This window comes from Leptodactylus fuscus, chromosome 1, assembly GCF_031893055.1.
Source record: "Leptodactylus fuscus isolate aLepFus1 chromosome 1, aLepFus1.hap2, whole genome shotgun sequence".
NCBI lineage: Eukaryota > Metazoa > Chordata > Amphibia > Anura > Leptodactylidae > Leptodactylus > Leptodactylus fuscus.
The window spans coordinates 14463578-14491050 of record NC_134265.1 but is presented as its reverse complement, the minus strand read 5'-3'; the positions used below and the strand labels follow the sequence as shown (position 1 = coordinate 14491050).

Genomic DNA, 27473 nt, shown 5'->3' with positions numbered 1-27473 from the left:
ACTACAACCCCCGGCATCCATACTTCTCTGCTGTTCTTGGAATTCCCATCGAAGTGAGCATGCTCCACAGCAGTTGGAGTGGTGAAGGCTGCTAACTAGAGATGGGTGTATTGGTTGGTAACAAGCTGGGTATGTTAAACATTTTCAAAAAAAAAAAATCATGGGTTTTGCCAAACCCAAAATTTGGTGGGTTCATCCAATCATTATATTATTCCGGGGTCTCTTCAGATAACCAGTGCGGAAAGAAAATCTGAAACACTGATACTCATGTTTTACCGTTTGGTAGTCCGCATTTGCATTTAGTCCACTCTCGCATTGTCTTCTAGCCTCCTGGGTAACGTCAACGGCACCGTCACTGCCGAATCGCGTGATCGGGCTTGTGTGGGTATATATGATGCCTCAATTATTATTATTTATTTATATAGCGCCATTAAAGGGGTTGTCCCATCACAAGGATCCTATCTATACTGCTGGTTAATGTGGATGTAAGACTTTTCCTAAATACATTGCTTCAGCAAAACTGCTTTCTTTGTCCACTATCTTACTTTATTCATTTTTTTGACACATCCCATTATCTGGTCATAAGTCAAGTGATGTATCTGCTTCTCTGAGGGGGGAGGGAGGAGGGGCTAAGTGCACAGGAGCGAGCCTGGAGGGGGGGGGGGGGGGTAATTTACCCTTTGGGGGGAGGGAAGGGGCCGCCAATACAGACCTGGCATCCGCTGTAATAGAGAGGCGGATGCCGGGGACGGTTAGATGCCAGCACAGATGCCTGTAACATCGCTATACTCCTGCCCTGCATGAAGCCAGCAGCGGCAGGAGCGATGCTGCTATTATGGGGGGGGGGGGGGGGGAGTGGAATAACAGCATCACTCCTGCCGCTGCCGGCTTCATGCAGGGCAGGAGCATAGTGATGTTGCAGGCATCGGTGCATCTGTGCCGGCGTCTACACTCCCCGGCATCCGCCTCTCTATTACAGCGGATGCCGGGTCTGTATTCACATATGCAAAGCCAGCGGCGAGATGCCGGTGGCCCTGCGTGCCAGCTCATAGACCAGTCTAGCCTTCACAATGTGAAAACAGACCCGGCATCCGCTGTAATAGAGAGAGGCGGATGCCGGGTCTGTATTTGCAATGTGAAGGCTACACTGGTCTATGAGCGTGCACGCGGGGCCAGCGGCATCTTGACGCTGGCTTTGCATATGTAACCCCGCCCACCAATGACGCAACAAAGCAGGAAGATAGAAGAATTTACAGCAACGAAGACTGGTGAGTATGCGACGTAGGAATACCCCTTTAATGCGATTTGTGTCAAAGCTTCATGACGTTGACGCATCCCACATGACAGCCCACATCCAATCACAGTCCTCAGCATTGACCTGGTGCCAGTGATGTCCCCCTGCAGTCCAGAAGACAATGCGAGAAAGGGCCGAACGCCATATTGGAGCCACAGAGAGGTGAGGAAAGATGAACATCAGTGTTTGGGTTTTGTTTTGTACCTCCTCTAGGCCTCTGATATCTAAGGAGACCTTAGAATACAATAATACCATTTCAATTCTGACTGAACAAGTTCTCTTCGCACCAAAAGTTGTTGGCAAACCTCACAACTATTCTTGATACGAGCCTCACAAAGTTTGCCCATCAGTATTGATGACCCTCGATGAAGAAAAAAGAAAACTACTATGTTCTACAGCCTCGACCTCCGCTTCCGAAGATGTTGGGGGCAGCAGGTAGAGGATCAGCATAAATTGGCAAAAGCGAAGCTATGCCAGGAAAAAAAAAATCAGGCTCCATTTGCTCCAAAAATTCAGCTATTTACACGGGGCCTTTGTTTTCAGTGGTGACGATAAAATATTCCTGATTTACGTCAACTATCGAATGTTGGGGTCTACAGGGGACGAGGGAAATGGAAAAGTTTGGCAATGTCCCTGTGTAGATGGTATTCGGAAACCTGTTGTTGCAGTTGACGTTGAGTTGAGTCTCTTTCAGAGTTACTACAGAATTACACAAATTGAAGTCCGTTTGCGTTCCGATGCTGCAAAATCCCGGCACCGAAAAATCCATTTCTGGTTCCCATTCCGGTTCTTCTTTTATGACGACAGTCTGAACAGTTGCCCGTGGCTGTCCCATAAATTCCGGTATCTTTTGCCGTCCTCGGCGATGTACTTTTTTTAAGGTTTCCTCGATGATACTTTCTCCTATTAGCACTTCGGGGAAAATAGACGGAATTGCATCTGATCTCAAAACGCGTTTGCTCGGGTTGTAAATGTATTGATCTCGGGTGAAGTGGCAAGAACATAGGAAATATTTTTTTTGTTTTTGCCCTTCCGCTATCCTCTCCGCTAGTAAATCGATGTTCATGAACTGTTGTCCGGTCTGCTGCAGCCAAGCTCTGATTCTCGGCACGTCGGTCGGGAACTTATGTAATATGATCTCCTCGCTTTGGCCCTTTCGACCAGACTTACTGAGACAATGATTTACCAGACAGGAAGGCATGGTTGTATTTTTCTTGGGTTTTGGTTGTCTAGAATTAAAAAAAAATTGTTAAAAATTCATTAGAAAATATTTGAATTATGGCGTTTGGATAAAGAGGTTTATTAGGTTCTGGAATTCATGACATGAAAATAAAAAATTTTGAAATTTTGTTTTGAAAATATTTTCAGCCACCCAAAGTTATGGGCCATGCAGATCGGTTTGGATATCACAAGCAATGGTTTATCATTTTACTGCTGACGGAAAAGAAAAAACCTCTCAGGAATTTTCATTCATCGTATTAAAGGTCAGACAACAGAGAACAACAGTGAGCGAGTGCTGTATACCGTATTTTTCGGACTATAAGACGCACCTAGGTTTTAGAGGAGGAAAATAGGGAAAAAAAATTTGGAAGCAAAAAATGGTAAAATATTTAATATAATGGGAGTTGTAGTTTTGCAACAGCTGCAAGGCCACATTGACAGGTGACCCTGCAGCTGTACGGGGATGCATAGAGTGTTTTTTTTTTGCAGGGCCAGAAGTACTTTTTAGTTATACCATTTTGGAGAATATCTATTGCTTAGATCACCTTGTATTGAAAAAAAACCCGGTGGTTTATGATATATGATTTTCTACTTTTATATATATATTCTAGGGACAGGAGGTGATTTAGAACTTTTATTTATTTCATATTTTTAAAGCTTTTTTTTTTTTTTTTTAACTATTTTATTCCCCCCCGGGGGCTTGAACCTGCGGTCACTTGATTGCAAGTCCCATAGACGGCAATACACCTGTATTGCCGTCTATGGGACATTCTGTCTATTAGTATTACGGCTGGTCATAGACCCAGCCGCAATACTAATATAGCAGTGACAGGCCTGGGAGCCTCATTAGGCTCCCGGCTGTCACCCGAACAGGTGACCTGCAACTTCACAGGTACGGGGCCGGTGGGGACCGGCCCCGGGGGAGAAGGGGCCGCTGATACAGACTACAGACCCGGCATCCGCTGTACTAGAGAGGCGGATGCCGGGGAGGGATAGACGCTGGCACAGGTGCCGGGGCCTGAGACATCGCTGTGCTCCTCTGCCCTGCATGAAGCCAGCGGCGGGGGGACGGAGGAGCGGAATAGCATCGCCGCTGCCACTGCTGGCTTCATGCAGGGCAGAGGAGCGCAGCGATGTCTCAGGCCCCGGCGTCTATCCCGTGCCGGCATCCGTCTCTCTATTACAGCGGATGCCAGGCGCCAAATTCGGACTATAAGACGCACCCTTCTTTTCCCCCCAAATTTGGGGGAAAAAAAGTGCTTCTTATAGTCCGAAAAATACGGTATATACAAATATCTGCTAATGGTGTATAACAGAGAACAACAGTGCGCAAGTGCTATATATACACACTCCTCTGCTAATGGTGTACAACTGAGAACAACAGTGAGAGAGTGTTGTACATATACAATCTTCTGCTAATGGCTGATAACAGTGAAGAAGTGAGTAAGTGCAGTATATATATATGACCCTCTACTAAGGGTTGATAATAGAGGACAATAGTGTTTGTGTGTGTGTGTGTGTGTGTGTGTGTGTGTGTGTGTGTATATATATATTTATTTATTGTTATTTAATTATATAATCCCCCTGCCAATGCCTAATAACAGAGAACAGTGAGCGAGTGTTATGTATATATATACACTGTATATATTTTATATATATATATATATATACATAAACACGCACGATCCTCAGCTGATAATAGAGAACAGCAGTGAGAAAATGTTCTATCAAATACAACAAATACAAATGAGCTTTATTAGCATTACCAAAGAATAAAACATTTGGTGTTGCCAAAGCAAAAAGGAGGTTGGTGGTGGTGGAGGGGGGTGGGTAGGGGGTCTGTGGGTTGGGGGTTTGAGTGTCCTTAGGGTATCGTCGTTCTTGTTTGGGGCGTGTGGGTATGGGGTAGACGGGTTATGGGGGGGGCTTAGTGGTCTTTTGGGTGGTGGGTGGGGGGTTTAATAGCCCATGTGTCTCATCTTCCTCTTGTTTGGTGGCCACGTATTGGGCAGCGATCTATCTATCTATACACACACACAATCCTCTGCTAGCAGATAACAGAGAACAAAAGTCAGTAAGTGCTGTATGAGTAGATAAATACATATCTATATACACACACAGTACCTGCTGACTACTGTTCTCTGTCATGACAACCCCTCAGAACCCCCCAAACTGACCATGGGGAAAGGGGGCTGAGCGGTTACCACCTGTATACCGGATTTACTATTGCTCACAGCTAGAGATGAGCGAGTACTGTTGGGATCAGCCGATCCGAACAGCGCGCTCCATAGAAATGAATGGATGCACCTGGTACTTCCGCTTTGACGACGACCGGCCGCTTAACCCCCCGCGTGCCGGCTACGTCCATTCATTTCTATGCGAGCGTGCTGTTCGGATCGGCTGATCCCAACAGTACTCGCTCATCTCTAATCGCAGCATCTGAGGGGTTAATCTGCGAATGTCGGAGCATTTTGCGGCTCCATTAGTGATGTATCAGAGTCGGTTATTACAGCGCCGATAGATAACTATACACTCAGCGTAACGTAATAGTACAACAAAGAGCACTAAGGGGTTAAGGCTGCTGCGGCTCGGCCTCCTCGTGAGCACAGGACCAGCCGGACGCAGCGGAGCACCGGCGGATACCATCTCTAGTAGTTCACCTGGTAAAACCTTACTGACAAAGCGAAGCGCCGCCATCCCCTGTATACAGCTCACACTGGCGTATACCGAATTGTCAGCCGCACACGTAGGGTTAATATAACTCACCAATCAGGGTCGCCGGCCCTCAGAGTGACCGCGCTGACGATGTCACTGCGATGTCTGACTAACAGGTGTCCAAGATGTCAGTCTTCGGCCCCGACCAGCTCATACCAGGCGACCATCGACAGCTCCAGTGTATTTCGTCTATACAGGAAGCTGCCAGTGGCCATCACAAGGGGCGTGTCTTACAGGGTCAGGTGCTTCCCCCAGCACATGTGACCTAAGTGTTGGAAGCTCTGAACGCCATTTTGTTTAAGGGCAGGCCATTTACTAAAGGGATCAAACACCCTCTACTGGTTATATAGTAAACAGCAACCGCAGTGTTTATTACCATCAGAATCTGGGAAAGCTGGGTTAGAAACGAGCAAAATTGTATCTCCTTTATGAGGTAACCAGAGATTCGGTGGTTCTGAGCATAGGCATAGCTAGGGGTTCGGCACAGGGGGGGAAGTCGAACACGTCCAAGTGGACCCCCAACTCAGGAATACCGATATTATCACTATACGATGACTGTATACAGTGGCGTAACTAGGAATGGCGGGGCCACGTGGTGAACTTTTGACATGGCCCCCCCACCTCCAACCGACGCCGAAGACCTCGACCGACCCCCTCCTCCACACTCTATTATGTCCCTTAGTAAGCCCTGCACACAGTATTATCCCCCATAGTAGCCCCTGCACACAGTATTATCTCCCATAGTGGTCCCTGCACACCGTATTGTACCCCATAGTGGTCCCTGCACACAGTATTATCCCCCATAGTGGCCCCTGCACACAGTATTATCCCCCATAGTGGCCCCTGCACACAGTATTATGTCCCATAGTGGCCCCTGCACACAGTATTGTACCCCATAGTGGTCCCTGCACACAGTATTATGCCCCATAGTGGCCCCTGCACACAGTATTATCCCCCATAGTGGCCCCTGCACACAGTATTGTACCCCATAGTGGTCCCTGCACACAGTATTATGTCCCATAGTGGCCCCTGCACACAGTATTATGCCCCATAGTGGCCCCTGCACACAGTATTATGTCCCATAGTGGCCCCTGCACACAGTATTATGCCCCATAGTGGCCCCTGCACACAGTATTATGCCCCATAGTGGCCCCTGCACACAGTATTATGTCCCATAGTGGCCCCTGCACACAGTATTGTACCCCATAGTGGCCCCTGCACACAGTATTATGCCCCATAGTGGCCCCTGCACACAGTATTATGCCCCATAGTGGCCCCTGCACACAGTATTATGTCCCATAGTGGCCCCTGCACACAGTATTATCCCCCATAGTGGCCCCTGCACACAGTATTGTACCCCATAGTGGCCCCTGCACACAGTATTATGTCCCATAGTGGCCCCTGCACACAGTATTATCCCCCATAGTGGCCCCTGCACACAGTATTGTACCCCATAGTGGTCCCTGCACACCGTATTGTACCCCATAGTGGTCCCTGCACACAGTATTATCCCCCATAGTGGCCACTGCACACAGTATTATGCCCCATAGTGGCCCCTGCACACAGTATTATGTCCCATAGTGGCCCCTGCACACAGTATTATGTCCCATAGTGGCCCCTGCACACAGTATTATCCCCCATAGTGGCCCCTGCACACAGTATTATCCCCCATAGTGGCCCCTGCACACAGTATTATACCCCATAGTGGCCCCTGCACACAGTATTATCCCCCATAGTGGCCCCTGCACACAGTATTATGCCCCATAGTGGCCCCTGCACACAGTATTATACCCCATAGTGGCCCCTGCACACAGTATTATGCCCCATAGTAGCCCCTGCACACAGTATTATACCCCATAGTGGCCCCTGCACACAGTATTATCCCCCATAGTGGCCCCTGCACACAGTATTATGCCCCATAGTGGCCCCTGCAAACAGTATTATGCCCCATAGTGGCCCCTGCACACAGTATTATGTCCCATAGTGGCCCCTGCACACAGTATTATACCCCATAGTGGCCCCTGCACACAGTATTATGCCCCATAGTAGCCCCTGCACACAGTATTATCCCCCATAGTGGCCCCTGCACACAGTATTATCCCCCATAGTGGCCCCTGCACACAGTATTATGCCCCATAGTAGCCCCTGCACACAGTATTATACCCCATAGTGGCCCCTGCACACACTATTATCCCCCATAGTGGCCCCTGCACACAGTATTATGCCCCATAGTGGCCCCTGCACACAGTATTATGCCCCATAGTGGCCCCTGCACACAGTATTATGTCCCATAGTGGCCCCTGCACACAGTATTATCCCCCATAGTGTCCCCTGCACACAGTATTATACCCCATAGTGGCCCCTGCACACAGTATTATCCCCCATAGTGTCCCCTGCACACAGTATTATGTCCCATAGTGGCCCCTGCACACAGTATTATCCCCCATAGTGGCCCCTGCACACAGTATTATCCCCCATAGTGGCCCCTTCACACAGTATTATCCCCCATAGTGGCCCCTGCACACAGTATTATCCCCCATAGTGTCCCCTGCACACAGTATTATCCCCCATAGTGGCCCCTTCACACAGTATTATCCCCCATAGTGGCCCCTACACACAGTATTATCCCCATAGTGTCCCCTGCACACAGTATTATGCCCCATAGTGGCCCCTGCACACAGTATTATCCCCCATAGTGGCCCCTACACACAGTATTATCCCTCATAGTGGCCCCTGCACACAGTATTATGCCCCATAGTGGCCCCTGTACACAGTATTATGTTCCATAGTGGCCCCTGTGCACAGTATTATCCCCCATAGTGTCCCCTGCACACAGTAGTAGTAGTATTATTATTATTATAATTATTTATTTATATATATAGCACCATTAATTCCATGGTGCTTTACATTTGGGGGTTACATACAATACACAGAATATACAGGTAGATATAATGCTAACAATGACCGACTGGCACAGTGGGGTAGAGAGCTCAGCCCGCGAGGGCTTACAATCTATGAGATGCCCCATAGTGGCTCCTGCACACAGTATTATGCCCCATAGTGGCCCCTGCACACAGTATTATCCCCCATAGTGGCCCCTGTATACAGTATTATGTCCCATAGTGGCCCCTATACACAGTATTATGTCCCATTGTGGCCCCTGCACACAGTATTATACCCCATAGTGGCCCCTGCACACAGTGTTATGTCCCATAGTGGCCCCTGCACACAGTATTATCCCCCATAGTGGCCCCTGCACACAGTATTATCCCCCATAGTGGCCCCTGCACACAGTATTATCCCCCATAGTGTCCCCTGCACATAGTATTATCCCCCATAGTGGCCCCTGCACACAGTATTATCCCCCATAGTGGCCCCTGCATACAGTATTATGTCCCATAGTGGCCCCTGCACACAGTATTATGTCCCATAGTGGCCCTGCACACAGTATTATGGCCCATAGTGGCCCCTGCACACAGTATTATGTCCCATAGTGGCCCTGCACACAGTATTATCCCCCATAGTGGCCCCTGCACACAGTATTATGCCCCATAGTGGCCCCTGCACACAGTATTATGCTCTGTAGTGGTCCCTGCACACAGTATTATCCCCCATAGTGGCCCCTGCACACAGTGTTATGTCCCATAGTGGCCCCTGCACACAGTATTATCCCCCATAGTGGCCCCTGCACACAGTATTATGCCCCATAGTGGTCCCTGCACACAGTATTATGCCCCATAGTGGCCCCTGCACACAGTATTATGTCCCATAGTGGCCCTGCACACAGTATTATCCCCCATAGTGGCCCCTGCACACAGTATTATCTCCCATAGTGTCCCCTGCACACAGTATTATGTCCCATAGTGGCCCCTGCACACAGTGTTATGTCCCATAGTGGCCCCTGCACACAGTATTATCCCCCATAGTGGCCCCTGCACACAGTATTATGCCCCATAGTGGCCCCTGCACACAGTATTATGTCCCATAGTGGCCCCTGCACACAGTATTATCCCCCATATTGGCCCCCTGCACACAGTATTATGTCCCATAGTGGCCCCTGCACACAGTATTATGTCCCATAGTGGCCCCTGCACATGGTATTATGTCCCATAGTGTCCCCTGCACACAGTATTATCCCCCACTGTGGACACCCATAAACAATTATTATACTCTGGGGTCTTTTCAGAGTATAATAATCGGAGACCGGGGGGAATAAAAACATAAAAAATGACTGTTTCTTACCTGTCCCCCGGCTCCTACGCTGTCGGCCTCTGCTGCCGTCCTTCTTCTATGATGTCGGACGTCACATGACCCGGGAAGCAGGCCGAGTTCATGTGATGTCAGAGACATCTGACAAGTAGGAAGGAGGCCTGGCAGGATCGTGGAGAGGTAAGTAACAGTGTTTTTTACATTCCCTTACCTCTCCCGGTCCGCCGATCATTATATATAATGATAGTATTTGTGGGGCCCGCGGTGTCACTTACCAATTTTGGCCCAGCCAGGAAGAGCAAGTAAATAGGGCCCGTAACGGCCTATTAAAAAAAAAAAAAAAAAACGCAGTGGTAGCGGCTGTTACCGGGCCCCCTAATGGCCCGGGCCCTGTGGCAGCTGCCTCCGCTGCCTCTGCGGTAGTTACGCCACTGACTGTATAATGGTGTATAGTGGTGGCTTTAGACAGGACTGTAAATACAATACAGGAACAATGTTGTGTCTTACAGGTGACGTCTCTGAATGTTTACATTTATTGTCTCTTCAAGTGGCGTAACTAGGAATGTGGGGCCCCAAGGCGAACATTTGACATGGGCCCCCGTGTACCTCCTTAAATCAATATTGCCCGAGTGCGAACTAAAATTAATATTGCCCAATTCCCCTCTTATTAATGATGCTCTCTTATGTCTCCTTGTATAAATTATACCCTCTTACATAAATGCCCCTTTGTATTAAAGGGGTTGTCCAGAAAGTGGACAAATCACAATGGAGATGGGGTAGGTGAGACATAAAACATACTCCGTTCAGGGATTCTGTCCCTCATTTCACTTGAAAAATACGGAGAGAAAAGTCCTGCAATTTTGGGCACAAACGCACGCGGACCCCATTATAGTCTATGGGGACCGCAGGTAACCGATTCTTAGGTGGATTGGGTTTCCGTTTTTCGGGTCCCCAAGTGGACCCAAAAAATGGAAACCGAGCGACAGTGTGAACCCCGCCTTACCTGTCCCCTTTGCTCTGTCTGTTCAGACACATGCCATACGTATGGAACAGGGTCATTATGATATAAAAGTAGAAAACACACAAGTTTGACAATAAATGGCTTCACCCAACCACTGACCGTGAGCGGAGAAAAAGTTTTTGTGTTCTCGTTCATATTGTCTGAAAAAAAAAAGCCAAAAAAACAAAAAAAATATGCCGGGGTAGGCAAACGTTTTAGCACAACTGTATCTAGTGCAATACGGTATTTTTAGATAAAAGTGTTCGCCAATATTCGAAAAGCCTACACACTGGCCCACATTTGGCTACTGTTTGCCAGCCCTGTGGGCATAGGCACACTCACTTTTGTGGATCGCCGAGCCCCTTTGGGCACTAAATGTCTGGGCCAAGCCCCCTTTTGGAGCAGAAAGCGTCAGTATGGAAAATCCATTTGGGGCCGATAAACACCATTGATGTTTTTCCTGGGACACAGAATCATCAGCAACGCTGTATAGCTACTAGAATGCGACACTAACCGGAGCGCGGTGCGTCACCAAGACTGAACTGACGTACAATAAATGGCAGGGTAACAATAATTACAGCCATGTTAGGGGGCGCTATAAGTAACCAAACTGAGGAGTAAATCACAGCCCAGTAAAAATGCTGACGTACTGTATAAGGTAATGGCGATAATGGACGGCACACTATACAGTATGTGACAGGACACGCAACACCGACTGTCCCAGGCACAGACGGACCGTGCGTAAGAATGAATCTGTGTGGTCTAAAACCAACAGGGGCAGCACGGTGGCCTTACAGCGCTGGAGTCCTCAGTCCAAAGACGACATCTCCAAGGAGTGTTTCCCCCACGTCCAAACCGCAGCACAACAGATGGGGTATTCCTGTCCCTGTGTGCGGTTTAGGACAGGTGGAATTTTAATTAGTCAAAATTAAATGCAGCCGTACCCCCTCTATAAGAGGGTAAGAGAACCTCCTCCCCTTGTGTTTTTTTCTGTCCTGTGCAGGACAGGTGGAAGGAGGTTCTGTTACCTCCTTACAGACTTGTTTTTCCTTCCCCTGGCCTTTCCTAACCTGGAGCTCCGGAGTCCGCCGGCCGGTCTGCGCTAGCTGGCTCCCTGTGTGTTTCTTCACTTACGGGAGCTGGCTGCTGCTGTTCGGGCCGGCGCGCGTCTCTCCTGCGCGTCGGCCGCTCTGCGCATGCGCGTTCTCCCGGCCAGAGTCGGATGCCGGCTCTCAGCAAGACGGGGGAGGATGGACGTGTGATGCGTCTCTACTGTCCCTCCCCCTATCAACTTGGTATCAGGGACGCTATAGCCCTCGTTTTTGGAATCAGGGGAAGGGGGGGGGGGGTTCCTGGGTAGGTCCAGGCTCCCCCTAACGACTTTCAGTATATTTAAAGAAAAAAAAAAAAAAAAAAGTTTCTGTGTATGGGGCATGGGAGGAGCTAAGGTCTCCTCCCTCCCCTTGGAGTATTTAAGCTCCCCTGAGCAGAGCCTCAGTGCTTGCTCTGTAGCTGGATCGAGTTCCACACATTGAGTGCATTGCTGAATCCTTGCTGCTTGACGTGTGATTGTGGTCATCCACGGTACTGGGTTTAACCTAGCTAGGCGATGGTTTCCATGTCTTTAAATACTGATTTGTTGTCTCTGTTTTCAACAGATGTCTTCCTCTCCTAAGGACGTTGAACCGCCGAGACGGAAAGGGACGGCCAAGCGTAGGCATCTCGCTTGCAGAGGATGCGATATTCCTCTTCCCGACAGCTATGAATTTAATAGGTGCCGTCAGTGCCGGGCCCCTCCCCCGGAAGAACCCGCTATGCGCGACATGATCGCCTGGGTCAAGGAACTTGTCTCGGATACCGTCCATGAGATGAAGGAGTCCTTTTCACAGACCGCTAAAAGACCTCGTACACATTCACGGCCTTCAGTATATCCCTCGGAAGAAGGATCTTATAATGTGGATGTCTCCTCTGATGATGAGGATCCGGAGTCTGCTGGGTCTGCATTTCCGGTTGAAAGAATGCAGAAATTGATTAAGTCCATCCGTCCAGGCGGGCGTGATGTTCACGAGGGGGAAGCCTCGGATTCCACCTATAGAAGGTCTAGGGCCTTCCAAGTGGATCCAGCCCTGGCCAAGGCTATGGAAGCCGAATGGAAACGCCCTGATAAGGCATTTTTCCAATCCAAAAAATTTCAACTGATGTTCCCCTCGGAAGGGGGTGAACGAATTGGCTGGATGACTCCTCCAAAAGTGGATTTTGCTGTGGCCATACTTCCAAGGCGTACTGTCGTGCCATCAGAGGATGGTTCTAATTTATCTGACCCTATGGATAGGCGTACAGAGTGCGTCCTCAGGCGTATTCATTCGGCTGCTGCATCTCAAGCCTCCATCCGAGTGGCCTCCTCTGAAGTCTCCAACAAGCTACGGTCAGACCTGGCGAGACTGCAGCGTGACATAGATGATGGGGTTCCTCGTGATGACCTGCTGGCATCCTTCTCATCTCTCCTCTTGGCAACAGACTTCCTGACGGAAGCCTCTACATACCAAGTAAAAGCGGCCGTCAAGGGTATGGCCTTATCTGCTGCTGCCAGAAGACCCCTCTGGCTTAAGCCGTGGAAGGCAGACAACGCCTCCAAATATAATATTTGTGCCCTGCCATTTGAGCCTGGCCGGTTGTTTGGCAAGCGTCTGGATGAGATTATGGAGGGACTCGCTGACAGTAAGGGGAAATCCCTTCCACAGCCATACAAGAATAGACCCGGGTCTTCGTCTCGTGGTAGAGGGTCATACCGCCAGTCTTCATCTAGAGGGCAGTATTCCAGAAGATCTGGGGGTCAGTCCAGAGGATCTGGCCGTCGCTTTTCTAAAGAAGAGCCCAAAAAGTCTTTTTGACAACTACTGCAGCCCATCGGTGGACAGCTCGCTACCTGTCGGAGGTCGCTTAACGAAATACCTTCCAGCTTGGCAACAAAACATCCAGGACCCTTGGGTCCTCCAACTAATTCAACACGGATACCGCATAGATTTCGTGTCTCCACCTCGCGACAAATATATCGCAACCCGCTCTTTCAATCAAAAGCAGGTGTGGCTGGAAGGAATGATCCGAGAATATCTGGAAAAAGCGGCCTTAGAGCCAGTGCTACCGGCCGAAGAGGGCTTGGGTGTATACTCTCCAGTCTTCCTGGTGCCCAAAGTATCAGGGGGCTGGAGGATGATAATCGATCCCCGTTACTTAAACCAGTTCATCCACAAACTACATTTCCGGATGGAAAACATCAAGTCGGTGGTCGCCTTCCTGCAACCTGGCGACGCTCTCGCCACTCTGGACCTCAGAGATGCTTATCTTCACATCCCGATTTGTCCAGCTCACAGGAAATACCTGAGGATAGCCGTTCCTTTGGACGGCCGGTTATGCCATCTACAGTTTGCGGCTCTGCCTTTCGGCATCACCTCAGCTCCTTACGTATTCACGAAGGTCATAGCTCCCATTGCTGCTTATCTCAGGTTGCAAGGCATATTTGTGGTGCCCTACCTAGACGACTGGCTGCTGAAAGCACGCTCAGAAGAGCTACTGGTAAGCCAGATGCGGTTGACCACTTCCTTCCTCCAGAACCTCGGATGGATCATCAACTGGGACAAGTCAGACATTGTACCCTCCACAAGGAAAACCTTTCTGGGTTGCATCCTGGATTCCATCCAAATAACGGTCTCTCTTTCTTCCCAGAAGAAGGAGAAAATCAGAGCAGCGGTCAACCATCTCCGCCAGAACAGCCGAGTGTCAGTCCGAACTGCCATGAAAGTCCTTGGTCTCATGTCAGCGGCTGCGGACGCAGTCCCTTGGGCCCTTTGGCACATGCGCCCGCTCCAGAGCGAGGTCCTTCAGAAGTGGAACCGCAGCCCTCTAAGTCTGGATGCACCAATCCGCCTGTCCCTCAATACCCGTCTGTCACTCAGGTGGTGGTCCCATCTAAAGGACGGGAAGTCCACGTTCCAGCCAGTCTGGACCCTGTTGACTACGGATGCATCTCTCACCGGTTGGGGAGCCCATCTAGAAGAGATGCACGCAAGAGGGACATGGAGCTACTTGGAGAAAGCCAAGTCATCCAATTGGCGCGAGATCAGAGCCATCTACCTGGCACTTCTATATTTTGCCCCCTTCCTTCAGAGGAAGGCAGTCAAGGTACGTTCGGACAACCTCTACCTGAACAAACAGGGAGACACCCGGTCACCTGCCCTCCTGAGGGAAACAAATCTAATTTTCTCCTGGGCAGAGAGGAACCTTACCCACATCATGGCAGTCCACATCAGGGGGTCCCTGAATGTATTGGCAGATCAACTGAGCCGGGGTCTGACGGTGTCAGGCGAATGGTCACTGGACAAGCAAATCTTTGTCCAAATTACTGAGATGTGGGGAGTTCCAGAGGTGGACCTGATGGCCACCAAATACAATGCCAAGGTGGAAAAATTTTGCTCTCTCTACCTGGAGGACGAGCCCTTGGCAGTAGACGCCCTGTCGATTCCATGGAGGTTCAGGCTGGCCTACATCTTCCCTCCACTTTCCATGATACCGAGGGTATTGATGAAAGTCAGACAGGAACAGGCGTCTGTGATAGCAATCATACCATTCTGGCCAAAGAGGGCTTGGTTTACCCAGCTCATTCAGATGAGTCGAGGGATATTTTGGAGGCTCCCCCCAGTGCACAACCTGGTCACTCAAGGTGCCAGAGTATGCCAAGATCTCAAGAGGTTCAACTTGACAGCCTGGAAGTTGACCGGTCCTTACCAGGACTAGAAGAATTGTCCTTAGCCGTCCGCAACACCATAGCCCATTCAAGGGCTCCAGCTACCAACCAGGCTTATCTCAGGGTCTACAACACCTTTAAAACCTGGTGTATGGATAAGCAGAGATCACATGTTGATCCATCCACGCAAAGCCTACTGGAATTCTTGCAGGACGGTCTGGACAAGGGCCTTACTCCTGCTACACTTAAAGTGCAGGTGTCCGCCTTGTCGGCTTGTTTAAACAAGCGCTTGTCACAGGACGTATTTATATCCAGGTTCCTTAAAGGTGCAACCAGGCTAAGGCCTGCTACAAGACCTCCGGTTCCGCAGTGGGACCTCTCAACGGCTTTGCAGCCCTCCATTTGAACCCATGAAGGAGGCAAGCCTTAAACTAATGTCGGTTAAACTGGCTTTTCTCTTGGCGATTACATCAGCCAAACGCGTGGGGGAACTGCAGGCTCTGTCAGCACATGAACCTTCTACAACCTTCTTCCGTGATCGGGTGCAGTTAAGGTTTTTGCCAGGTTTTCTGCCTAAGGTTCCTTCCTATAGTAACCTAAATCAGGTTTATTTCATTACCTGTGTTTTTTCCCTCTCCCTCCTCTCCTGAGGAGGAAAGATGGCACTCGCTGGATTTGGTAAGGTGCTTACGAATCTATTTAGAATGCACCAGCGAGTTTAAAAAGGAGGAAAACTTATTTGTTTCCTTTTCTGGGCAGTCCAAGGGGTCTAAAATTTCAAAACCTACATTATCCAAATGGATTAAGGAGGCTATAAGATTGTCTTTTGTGTCTCAGGGGCTCACTCCCCCAGATTTTGTAAGGGCCCATTCCACTAGGGCAATGTCCACTTCCTGGGCAGAGAGGCACTCTGTCTCCTTAGAACATATATGTATGGCTGCCACCTGGCAGTCTCATTCAACCTTTGTTAAGCATTACCGTCTGGACCTGCAAAGGTCAGAGGCTACCACCTTCGGCCAATCCGTTTTGTCATCTGTATGCCGAGGGGGCCCTCCCTAGGGGTAATCTCGCTACATCCCCATCTGTTGTGCTGCGGTTTGGACATGGGGGAATCGAGGGTTATGAATGATAACCTGTTTCCCTTAGTCCAAACAGCAGCACAAGTTTTTTCCCTCCCTATATATTGCGGATATTTTTACTTTATAATTAACACAAGGGGAGGAGGTTCTCTTACCCTCTTATAGGGGGGGGTAACGGCTGCATTTAATTTGACTAATTAAAATTCCACCTGTCCTAAACCGCACACAGGGGCAGGAATACCCCATCTGTTGTGCTGCTGTTTGGACTAAGGGAAACAGGCTATCATTCATAACCCTCGATTATGTTCTTCCCTTGTGTACGTGCTTTTCTCCGGGTTCCTCCCACATTCCAAAGACATACTGATAGGGAATATAGATTGTGAGCTCTATACGGGACAGTGACTGGCAATGTCTGTACAGCGCTGCGGAATATGATGGCGATATATAAGAAAGCAGAATTAATAAAGAAATCTAAGGTCAATCCTCTGCTAACAGAGAACAACAGTGAGCTAGTGCAGTGTTTGTGTTATTCTCTGGCCGGTGTGTATGAGAATTATCTCATATACTGAACTGATACTGATGCGCTGCAAACTCTACAGAAATTCCAGGTATGACTTATACAGCGTTTATGTCCCATGAAACATCCCCTTATATGTGTGTATAACAGCTCTACTACATACACGTTAGACACAGACAGCTCTACTACATACACATCACACATGGACGCTCTACTACATACACGTCACACACAGACGGCTCTACTACATACACGTCACACACAGACGGCTCTACTACATACACAACACATGGACGGCTCTACTACATACACATCACACATGGACGGCTCTACTACATACACATCACACACAGATGGCTCCGCTACATACACGTCACACACAGACGGCGCCGCTACATACACGTCACACACAGACGTCTCCACTACATACACGTCACACACAGACGTCTCCACTACATACGTCACACACAGACGGCTCCGCTACATACACGTCACACACAGACGGCTCCGCTACATACACGTCACACACAGACAGCTCCGCGGCTCCGCTACATACACGTCACACACAGACGACTCCGCTACATACACGTCACACACAGACAGCTCCGCTACATACACGTCACACACAGACAGCTCCGCTACATACACGTCACACACAGACAGCTCCGCTACATACACGTCACACACAGACGGCTCTGCTACATACACGTCACACACAGACGGCTCTGCTACATACACGTCACACACAGACAGCTCCTCCAGTGTAGTTTGATTCACTAAAGAGCCATTGTTCCCATCACTAATACAGAGCGCTGTAACACCTGATCATGTGACTCCCGGACTCCTCCCACATTTGACATCATCAGAGGTCCTGTAAACACGGCTGCTGTACAGGAGGAGGTAGGTGGTCGCTCACAGGCCTGGCAGGATTATTATGGGGCTCTTCACTACTATCTGACACCTGCTCTGGGACTTTTGTGTCTGGCCGGGGGTTTTAGTATTTGGTGACATCTCTTCCATTATACTATTACTGTATATCACAGCGGGTCAGTCACCAGCAAGTGCCCCAGAGACTAACCTGCTGCGTGTATGTCCTGTGTGAACGGAGCCAAGAAGGATGTATCAAACAAAAAATGGAGATAGGTATGTAACTATCAGGGACGTATTTAAAATTACACTTTTATTGATATGTATTAAAAGCTATACTTAGTACAAGACAACATAACAAAATTATGGTATAAAATACCCCAAAATTCACAAAGGTAATGATTTTGTGCAACCACCTAGCCTGTGGGGGAGTGGGACACACCGTCCTCCACAATCGTTTATTTACATCTTTGTTGTGGATAATGGGATCAAGAACAGGGCTGGAAAAACATGTGCTATAGCCGCCTTTGTTATCTATAGAGTACTGGCAGGCAAATAACCACTGCTATAGATTTTTCCTTCCCATAAGCTGGAGCTACAGTTAGTAATTCATTTTGTTAAAGCACTGAAGCTCCCTGCTGTGCATTAAAATGCCTACAAAAGAGGACTTGTTAGCAGGCTGATATACAGGGTAACCCGATACTAACACCTATCTATAGGCTAGAGTGATTATCTGGGTAGAGCTGCTCATTTGTTCAAATTGGTCCAGTACTGAAGTGGTTAAATGGGTGCTTCGACATATTTTCATGTTTAACAGTGATGCTGAAGGGGTCATGAATAGAGATGAGCGAGTACTGTTCGGATCAGCCGATCCGAACAGCACGCTCGCATAGAAATGAATGGACGTAGCCGAGTGGTACTTCCAAGCGGAAGTACCAGGTGCATCCATTCATTTCTATGGAGCGTGCTGTTTGGATCGGCTGATCCGAACAGTACTCGCTGATCTCTAGTCATGAACATAAAACAAAGCCTTACTCGCTGCTCCCCGGGGCCTCTGTTTCCAGTAGTAGCAGGTCTGGTCTTCCATTAACAGGTGACCATGGTAGTCAATAAGAGGCCTCAGTGATCACCAGCAGCCATTTGTGAAGACGTCACCACTGATGTCAGCCAGAAGACTCATATACAAATACAGCCAACACTGGAGACAGCGAGGAGAGGCGAGTAAAGGTTTTTATGTTCGTGGCCTTTCAGCAGCACTTTTAGGCCAGAGGCACAAGACCGAAGTCTTGCACCTGAGGGGTGGCTTTATTCATTGATCCCCCAAACATGTCTGTGTATGGAGAGATCTTTGAAAACATCCATTTCTGTATTTGTTTACATGGATAGCTTCCTGTTCTTTTATCCTACAACTACCATGATGCATTGCTCTTCACTCAGATCCCCCCCCTCTCTCTCTCTCCCTCTCTCTCTCTCTCTCTCTCTCTCTCTCTCTCCCCCCCCCCTCACCCTCACCCTCACCCCCTTCCTGTTTCCCTAGCTAGCCCGTGGACTACTAGCCTTACCTAACTAACCTGTCTTCCTGTCTGGATCTTTAGGGCAAGGGAGGTCACTTCTGTCCTTCTCCTCTTCACCTCTGTCTGCACTATAGAGCCGGAGTGCCGGCAGACGTCAAGAAGAGGTGTCTCTGGCCCCCCTGAAGGAAGTGATGTTTTGTACGCAGAAGCTCTGGACATGAAGACGGTTAAGTGTGATGGAGTGGGGGTGGTATTTGTGATGTTCCGTTTCCGAAAACTGACACATTTCTGGATTTTTCTACATGCGTTTTTTAGCGCTACCTTGGCGTTTATATCCAAAAAAATGTTTTTTATATTTTTCTTGATAGCACAGGAGCCACTAAAAATATCTTTTAAAGGGATCCTATCATTAAAATGTAATTTTTTGTGACTAACTTGTAGGAATAGCCTTAAGAAAGGCTATTCTTCTCCTACCTTTAGATGTCTTCTCCACACCGCCATTCGGTAGAAATGGTTTTCATCGGTTTGCAAATGAGTTCTCTCGCACCACTGGCAGCGTTCCCGATGCTACGAGAGAACTCTCCAGCACCGCTTTCATCGTCTTCAGGAACGGCCTCTTCACGCGTCATGCGTTACTGGTCCCCGATCTACACTGCAATTATATTTTATTTACACAGAATTTTGTGTTGACTTTATATTGTCTTATCTTCTCTCCATTCTGATCCCTATAAGATAGGATCAATACATAAAGAATCTTTCCAACTGACCCCTCAAGAATGGAAAGAGAAAGAAACAAAATGGCGGAGAGTCTATTAAATCTCACCCTAGAGATCATCTACCAGCTTACTGGAGAGGTGAGAGATTCTGATGATGTCATCATTACATCATTCTTATCTATAGTAATAACAGATGATAGGACTGGAGAGGTGATGGACTCTGGACATGTATGTAGTGAGATTTATTAATGTGTCTCCCCATAACCAGGATTACACAGTAGTGAAGAAGACCTCTAGTGGGCGCTGTCAGGCTCCTGTGTATGAAGGATATGGAGGAACCCTGAGCCCAAACCCGGGGCCTCCACCTCACCCCCTGATACAGGAGGAGTTCAATGGACAGAAGATCCTAGAAGTCACCAACAAGATGCTGGAGCTGCTGACTGGAGAGGTGACACTGCTGGGAATGCTGGGACATTATACAGTAACTGGAGGGTTGGGGTGATGACTGTATCATTGTGTTGTCAGGTTCCTATAAGGTGTCAGGATGTCGCTGTCTATTTCTCCATGGAGGAGTGGGAGTATTTAGAAGGACACAAGGATCTGTACAAGGAGGTGATGATGGAGGACCACCAGCCCCTCACATCAGCAGGTAATAGACATGACTATATACACATGGACTTCCATTATTTGTATGTACAGAATGAATTCAGTCCCTGTCTGTGTTTCCTACAGGTAGATCCAGTAAGAGGACAACACCGGAGAGATGTCCCAGTCCTCTTCTTCCACAGGATGATCAGGTAGATGGAGATATTCCCTATGATGTGTAGACGGGCTGTGAAGTCCTTGTGGTCAGTCTTGGGTTATCCAGCAGTATTAGATGTTACTTACAATATTTCTTTCACAGCTTCTGACTCCAGATAAAGACGTAAAGAATAGTAATACTACAGATCCCTATGTGAGTGGTGATGAGGAGTGTGAGGAGGACATTCCTACCGGGAACCGCCCAGGTGAGGAGTCACCACTGAATAGTCACAGATTCTTGCTGCTTTGTGTAGAGTTGTTAGTTCTTTCTTCTATATATAATAGTGATATATAAATGCACATTAGACACCAGCCGGGAATGTGGATAAAAATTTATTTGAAAATTTCATTAGGACTTAGACTGAAGTAAGTACAACGGTGTATAAAACCTTACAACATAAAATTCACTAATTTTGGTTGCATCCCATTTATCAAGTGTTCTAGACTTATATGACAAAGAGCCTGGTCTAAACGTGACGCAGTTGAGGGCTGTCTGGACACTGTTATTAAATCTTCCCCACTGACTTTCAACGAGGAATATGGTAATGGAAATTATGGGTGACGCACTGTATGCACCGACATAGGGAATCGAAGTGTAATCAACAGCGGGGTAAAAATGCAGGAAATACGGTCGTGGTGCCGACATGTGTCAGTTTTTTGTCACTTCACTTAGACAAGGACTAATTGATTATACAAGAGTTGTGATTGTTGTGGTGCAGCGCACTGAGCAATGGCTGCTGCCTGGCCCTGCCTACCACAGTGGCCCTCGTACTATTGTGTTTCTGCCAGAATTTTGGCGGAAACTCGTGAAATGCGTCGCATCTCTACTCTGCTTCCCTTGCGACGTGACATGATATATGATGCATGGGGGCCCCCTGGAAGGGCAGAATGGAAAGCAGAGGTGGCCATGAGCAGGAATAAAGATTGGTAAGTAAGGCTGGGGGAAACTGAAGCTGCTATTATACTCAGGAGTCTCTTCAGACCCCCGAGTATAACGATTGAAAGCCCAGGGAAGTTGAGAGAGTATTAAAAAAAAACTTACTTCTCCTGGACCCTGGCAATACTCCCTGTTGACTTCGGGCCTCTTTAGAGACGTCACAGACATCATCAGGGTCAAGCCCGCATCTTGACACAAAGACACCGGAATTCCTGATGTCTGTGATGTCACTGAAGAGTCGTCGTGCCGGAGCACAGGAGAATTAAGTAACACTGGTTTTTAGGTTTGTCACCTCTGTTGGTTATGGTTGAGCCTCCACTTTTTATAGTCGAGGGTCTGAAAAGACCCCATGAATATAATAACAGTTCATGAGTGGAACTATAAGGCCAAACACTTACTCTATAAGTGTGGCTTCTTTGTACATGACAATAGTGACCAGCTTGATGAATAGATTGCCATCTATTTTACCTCCACTATTTTAGTTGGTACAATATGTGAGGAAACATTTATATAGAAAAGTTAATATAATTTTTGAAATGATGTAAAAATAGTAACATCCGTTTTCTTCTTGTCAGATGACTGTACCAGGAGCTCAGAGGGGCATCTGATATCTATAGATTATAAAGCAGAGGATCATGGTATCACACAAGATCCATATGAAGAACATATCATTACCCCAGATATACCCTCAGCCCTTCACAGCAAAGATCTATCATCTGATCCTATTATACACATCCGATCTTCTGATTCATCACAGACTGAAAGTCCAACAAGGGACCTTGAACATTGTAATACTCGCACAGGGGAAAAGCAATTATTATGTTCAGAATGGAGGAAATGTTTTAACCAGAAGTCAGATGTTACAAGACATAAGAGAAGCCACACAAGGGAGAAGCCATATTCATGTTCAGAATGTGGGAAATGTTTTTCTCAGAAGTCAAGTTTTATTAATCATAAAAACAATCACGCAGAAGAGAAGTCATTTTCATGTTCAGAATGTGGAAAACATTTTAGCACCAAACCAGTTCTTATTAAACATCAGAAAACTCACACAGGGGAGAAGCCATTTTCATGTTCAGAATGTGGAAAATATTTTAGCACCAAACCAGCTCTTATTAAACATCAGAGAACTCACACAGGGGAGAAGCCATTTTCATGTACAGAATGTGGGAAATATTTTTCTCAGAATTCAACTCTTGCTAAACACCTGAGAATACACACAGGAGAGAAGCCATACTCATGTTCAGAATGTGGGAAATGTTTTCGTGCTAGATCAACTCTTGTTGAGCATAAGAGAAGCCACACAGGGGTGAAGCCATATTCATGTACAGAATGTGGGAAAAGTTTTAGTTGGAAATCAAATCTTATTGAACATCAAAAAGCTCACACGGGAAAGAAGCCATATTTGTGTTTAGAATGTGGGAAAAGTTTTGTCCACAGATCAGATCTTATTAGACATCAGAGAATTCACACAGGAGAGAAGCCATATTCATGTTCAGAATGTGGGAAAACTTATACTCGGAAATCAAGTCTTATTGACCATAGTAGCACTCATGCAGGAAAGAAGCCATTTTCGAGGCCAGAATATAAGTAATGACATTTTATTTCATTTACATATGCAATCATCAATAAAAGTTTGGTATTGAAAAAGCAAAAAATAACATCTATAGATCAGTCGTGTGCCATAATACTTATAGTATTGTCAAATCTGAAGTCACAATTGCTGATGCATTGCTACTGTATTTATGCTTTTATATTTTACGTTATGTTGAAATACTAATTTTCCTTTAAAACTAAAGACTATCAGCTTTGGAATAAAGAATGTATTCTAAGATGGCGATGATTCTTATGTTTTGCTAAATTCTTTAGATTGTAACCAGGACTACAACTTGCTGTGCGTCACGCACCAGAGCAGGGGCGTAACTACCGTGGTAGCAGCAGTAGCAGCTGCCACAGGGCCCGGGCCATTAGGGGGCCCGGTGACAGCCGCTACCGCTGCGGTTTTTTTTTTTTTTTTTTAAATAGTCCGTTACGGGCCCCGGAATCGGCAAGTGACACCGCGGGCCCCACAAACACTATCATTATACTCGGGGGTCTTTGCAGACCCCCGAGTATAATGATCAGCGGACCGGGAGACGTAAGGCACATAACAAACAGTGTTACTTATCTCTCAACGATCTTGCCTCCGGCCTCCCTCATTTGTCTCTGACGTCACATGACCCGGGTCTGCTTCCTGGGTCATGTGACGTCTGACGTCATTAATGCAGGACAAGAGCGGCAGCCGACAGCCTAGGAGCCGGGCACAGGTAAGCAACTGTTTTTGTAAAAAATGTTTTTATTCCCCCGGGTCTCCAATTATTATACTCTGGGGTCTGAAAAGACCCCAGAGTATAATAATTGTTTATGGATGTCCACAGTGGGACATAATACTGTGTGCAGGGGTCACTATTGGGGTTAATTCTGTGTGCAGGGGACACTATTGGGGTTAATACTATGTGTGCAGGGGCCACTATTGGGGTTAATACTGTGTGCAGGGGACACTATTGGGGTTCATACTGTGTGCAGGGGACACTAATGGACATAATACTGTGTGCAGGGGACACTAATGGACATAATACTGTGTGCAGGGGACAATAATGGACATAATACTGTGTGCAGGGCTTACTAAGGGACATAATAGAGTTCTGAGGAGGGGGTTGGTTGAGGTCTTCGGCGTCGGTTTGGGGGGGGCCCCATGTCAAAAGTTCGCCACGGGGCCCCGCCATTCCTAGTTACGCCACTGCACCAGAGCCAATCATATGAAGAATTTCATGTTATGTTATGCATTAACCCTTTCTTTTCCTTCCCTGTATAACTATGTCTGACGTGAAATAAACGCAGTTCAGTGCTATGGAGGCGATATAGCATGAGAGCTAAGTTCTGAAGCAGCTTGAGTCTGATTCATTTCTTAAAGCGACGGTGCACACATGCTAATACTGATTTGGACTGACTGATTGACCCGTGCTGTCGAATTCGACCCTGACAGTATGACGCACCCTTCAAGGTCTTATTAGAAACTGCCAGTATCAGCTGTAACATATAGCTGACACCCAGCTGTAGAACCCATGGTTGTGGATAACTGATCGCATCAAGTCCATGAAGTTCAACTCATAAACCTACCAAAAGTGGATTCAGGTGAAGCCACGAGGTTGATGCCAATTGCCCCATCAGAGAAAGAAATTCCTTCCCAACTCCAGATATGGTAATTGGACTAAATTCCTAGATACCATGCAGCATCTAAGGGGTTTTACAAGCTGTCACTAGTCTGCTTGGTCCTCCGCCCCAACTGCTGTTCATATTCACCAGAACTGTCTCCTTTTGCTCAAATAGAACTGGAATTGAAATGATTATACTCTAGGGTCTCCTCAGATCCCAGAGCAGAATAGGTGGAGGCCCAACGTCATGACATTGAAGCACCCCATGTAACGAATGAGGCCCAATCACAGAGCTCAGCAGTGATCCTGGAGAACATCACATTACCCAGGAGGCCAGAAAAGTACAAAGTGACCCCAATTCTATCACCAAAGGCTTCCTCAGGAGTATATACTAGATTATCCTGACGGTCTGGATTAACAATAATCTGAAAGTGGGTTCAGTATGTGCTCACTTGAGGGTTAAACCAGAGATCAGGTAAGTTGGACACGTATTCAGTGTTCCTGCTCTGAGAGTGAATTATTGCAGAAGGACCCTACAGCAGACCCAGACAATAATGGAAATCTGACAGGGCCATTTGGGAGACTAAACCACCTTTTATGGACCAAGGGTTAGTGTTCCAAATCGCCCTGTTGTAAAGCTATATGTGCCTGCAATAAAAATAAAAAAAAAACCTTAACATTCACCAATCGCCTGTAATCCTCAATCCGGCGTCATTCCTCACTGAAGCCAGAGGAGTACACCTTGTCTTCAGGGTACGTGCCCCGAACCTCCAGCACTTGTGCAGTTACCCTGTTTCCCCGAAAATAAGATAGTGTCTTATATTAAATTATGGCCCTAAATATAGGACCTGTCTTATTTTCGGGGGGTGTCTTTATTACAACCGGCAGTCATGCCGGCACTTCCTTAGCGGAGCGTCAGCATGACTGCCGGTTGTAGGTAGTGTAGGGGAGGGGGGAAGGTATCATACTTACCTTTCCCATCTTCCTAGCAGCGCTGGTGCTGCTGTTCATCCCGGAAGTGGTGGGTGGGGCTTATCGGGGGTGGGGCTTAGCAGAGCTTTCGTGGGCGGGGCTTAGCGATCCCCACTTCACTGACACATCAGCCCTGCTCTGTGTGTACAGCAAAGCCAGCTGTTGCCTCTTCTGTATGCTGGCTGCTGCCTCCGGGAGAGCTTATCCTACAGCAGCAGGGACAATGGGCACAACAGCAGAGGCAGCAGGCTTTGCTGTGCACACAGAGCACGGCTGCTGTGTCAGTGAAGATCGCTAAGCCCCGCCCACCACTGCCGGGCATGCCTTATTTTCGAGGGGTGCCTTATATTAGGCAATTTAACAGAAACCCCCGACATGGCTTACTTTTGGGGGTGTCCTACTTTCGGGGAAACACGGTAGACCAGGATCAAGGTCCTCAGCACCATAAAAGTCCATTGAGACTTATTAGACTCATCTCTTGGTAAGTTTACAAAAGTTTTGGTTTTTTTTACATTGCGGACATGCAGATTTACAACAGGACAATTTGGAACACTAAACCCGTTCTGTAAGGAGCTGTGGTGGTGGGGGGGTGAGTTAGTGTCCCAAATTGACCTTACAAGTTCTCTTTAGAGACAAATGACATAATAGTATTTCCTAGATGCCAGGGTGTTGAGGAATATGGGCGTACTATTACGTCCTGCGTCGGCCACCCGCTCACTGACACAGATGCCATTCTCTATCTGCCAGCATTTTTTGGATGTAGAGATGAAAGACATGAGTATTGGTAGAGGCAGTAGTGGTAGGAGGTTTGCTACTGGTGGTAGTGCTGGTAGGGGTTTTAGGAGGAAATTGGTCAGCAATTGTTAGGGCATACAGAAATCCCATTGCCATGATGAGCCACATAAAAGTGAGGAAGGTGATACCAAAAACAGTTTAACATCATAATCAACAATTCCCTTACGTCCTACTAGCAGCACAATAAGGGGATTAGCAAGTAATCCCCTTAGGGAGGGTTTCCTCGCCTTACAGAACTCAAAACAGAAAGCCCAAAAGCAGTTGCCTCTGAACCACGGGAACTTAATCTATAGTGCCTCACAAATGTCAGCTGAGATGACCAAGAAGTGGCTGAGCAAATTTGGTCTAAGGGCATAGCCCGATTCTCTGCCCAAGGCGTAGACAAAGCCCTGGTAGAATGGGCTGTCAGAAATTCAGGGGGGAAATAACCCCTGAGCAGAAGAAGAAGTACAGATGGATTCTGGAGCAGAACAGATATTGACTGAACTTTTATAAGCCAATCGACCAGATAGGGAACGATTAATAGACCTTGAAGCCTGAGAGCGGCAGCGAGCGTGAGTCACCACCTTGGTAAAAGTGTAAGGGGCTGAAGAAATGCCATAAGGAAGAGTGGCAAACAGAAAATGCTCCCTGTGGCCGGAGATTAAGGGTGCATGCACACTACGTAACGCCGGGCGTGTATGAGAGCCGTACACGCCGGCGTTACAGCAGGGCTGCCGAACACGTCCCATTCACTTCAATGGGAGCGCTCGTAAACGCCGCTGTTACGAGCGCTCCCATTGAAGTGAATGGGAAGTGTTCGGCAGTCTGCCGTAATGCCGGCGTGTACGGCTCTCATACACGCCCGGCGTTACTCAGTGTGCATGCACCCTAAGACAGCAATCCTTAGAAACCTCCTGTG

At 47.7% G+C, this 27473-nt stretch overlaps 2 protein-coding genes across 2 annotated transcripts in view; both read left to right on the top strand.

Moving 5' to 3' along the window:
• Window positions 1-19637: 19637 nt before the first annotated feature.
• LOC142195595 (uncharacterized) overlaps window positions 19638-27473 on the top strand; it is a 704678-nt gene continuing 696842 nt past the window's right edge. Inside the window, 2 exon segments of the mRNA XM_075265539.1 lie at window positions 19638-20011; window positions 20142-20321. Of these exon segments, the coding sequence (XP_075121640.1) occupies window positions 19934-20011; window positions 20142-20321 (258 nt within the window). The 5' untranslated portion in view covers window positions 19638-19933.
• On the top strand, window positions 20751-23318 carry LOC142189277 (uncharacterized). The gene is made up of 2 exons (XM_075262137.1): window positions 20751-20880; window positions 22187-23318. Exons 1-2 carry the CDS (start codon window positions 20751-20753, stop codon window positions 23203-23205), a joined length of 1149 nt encoding a protein of 382 aa, XP_075118238.1. The 3' UTR covers window positions 23206-23318.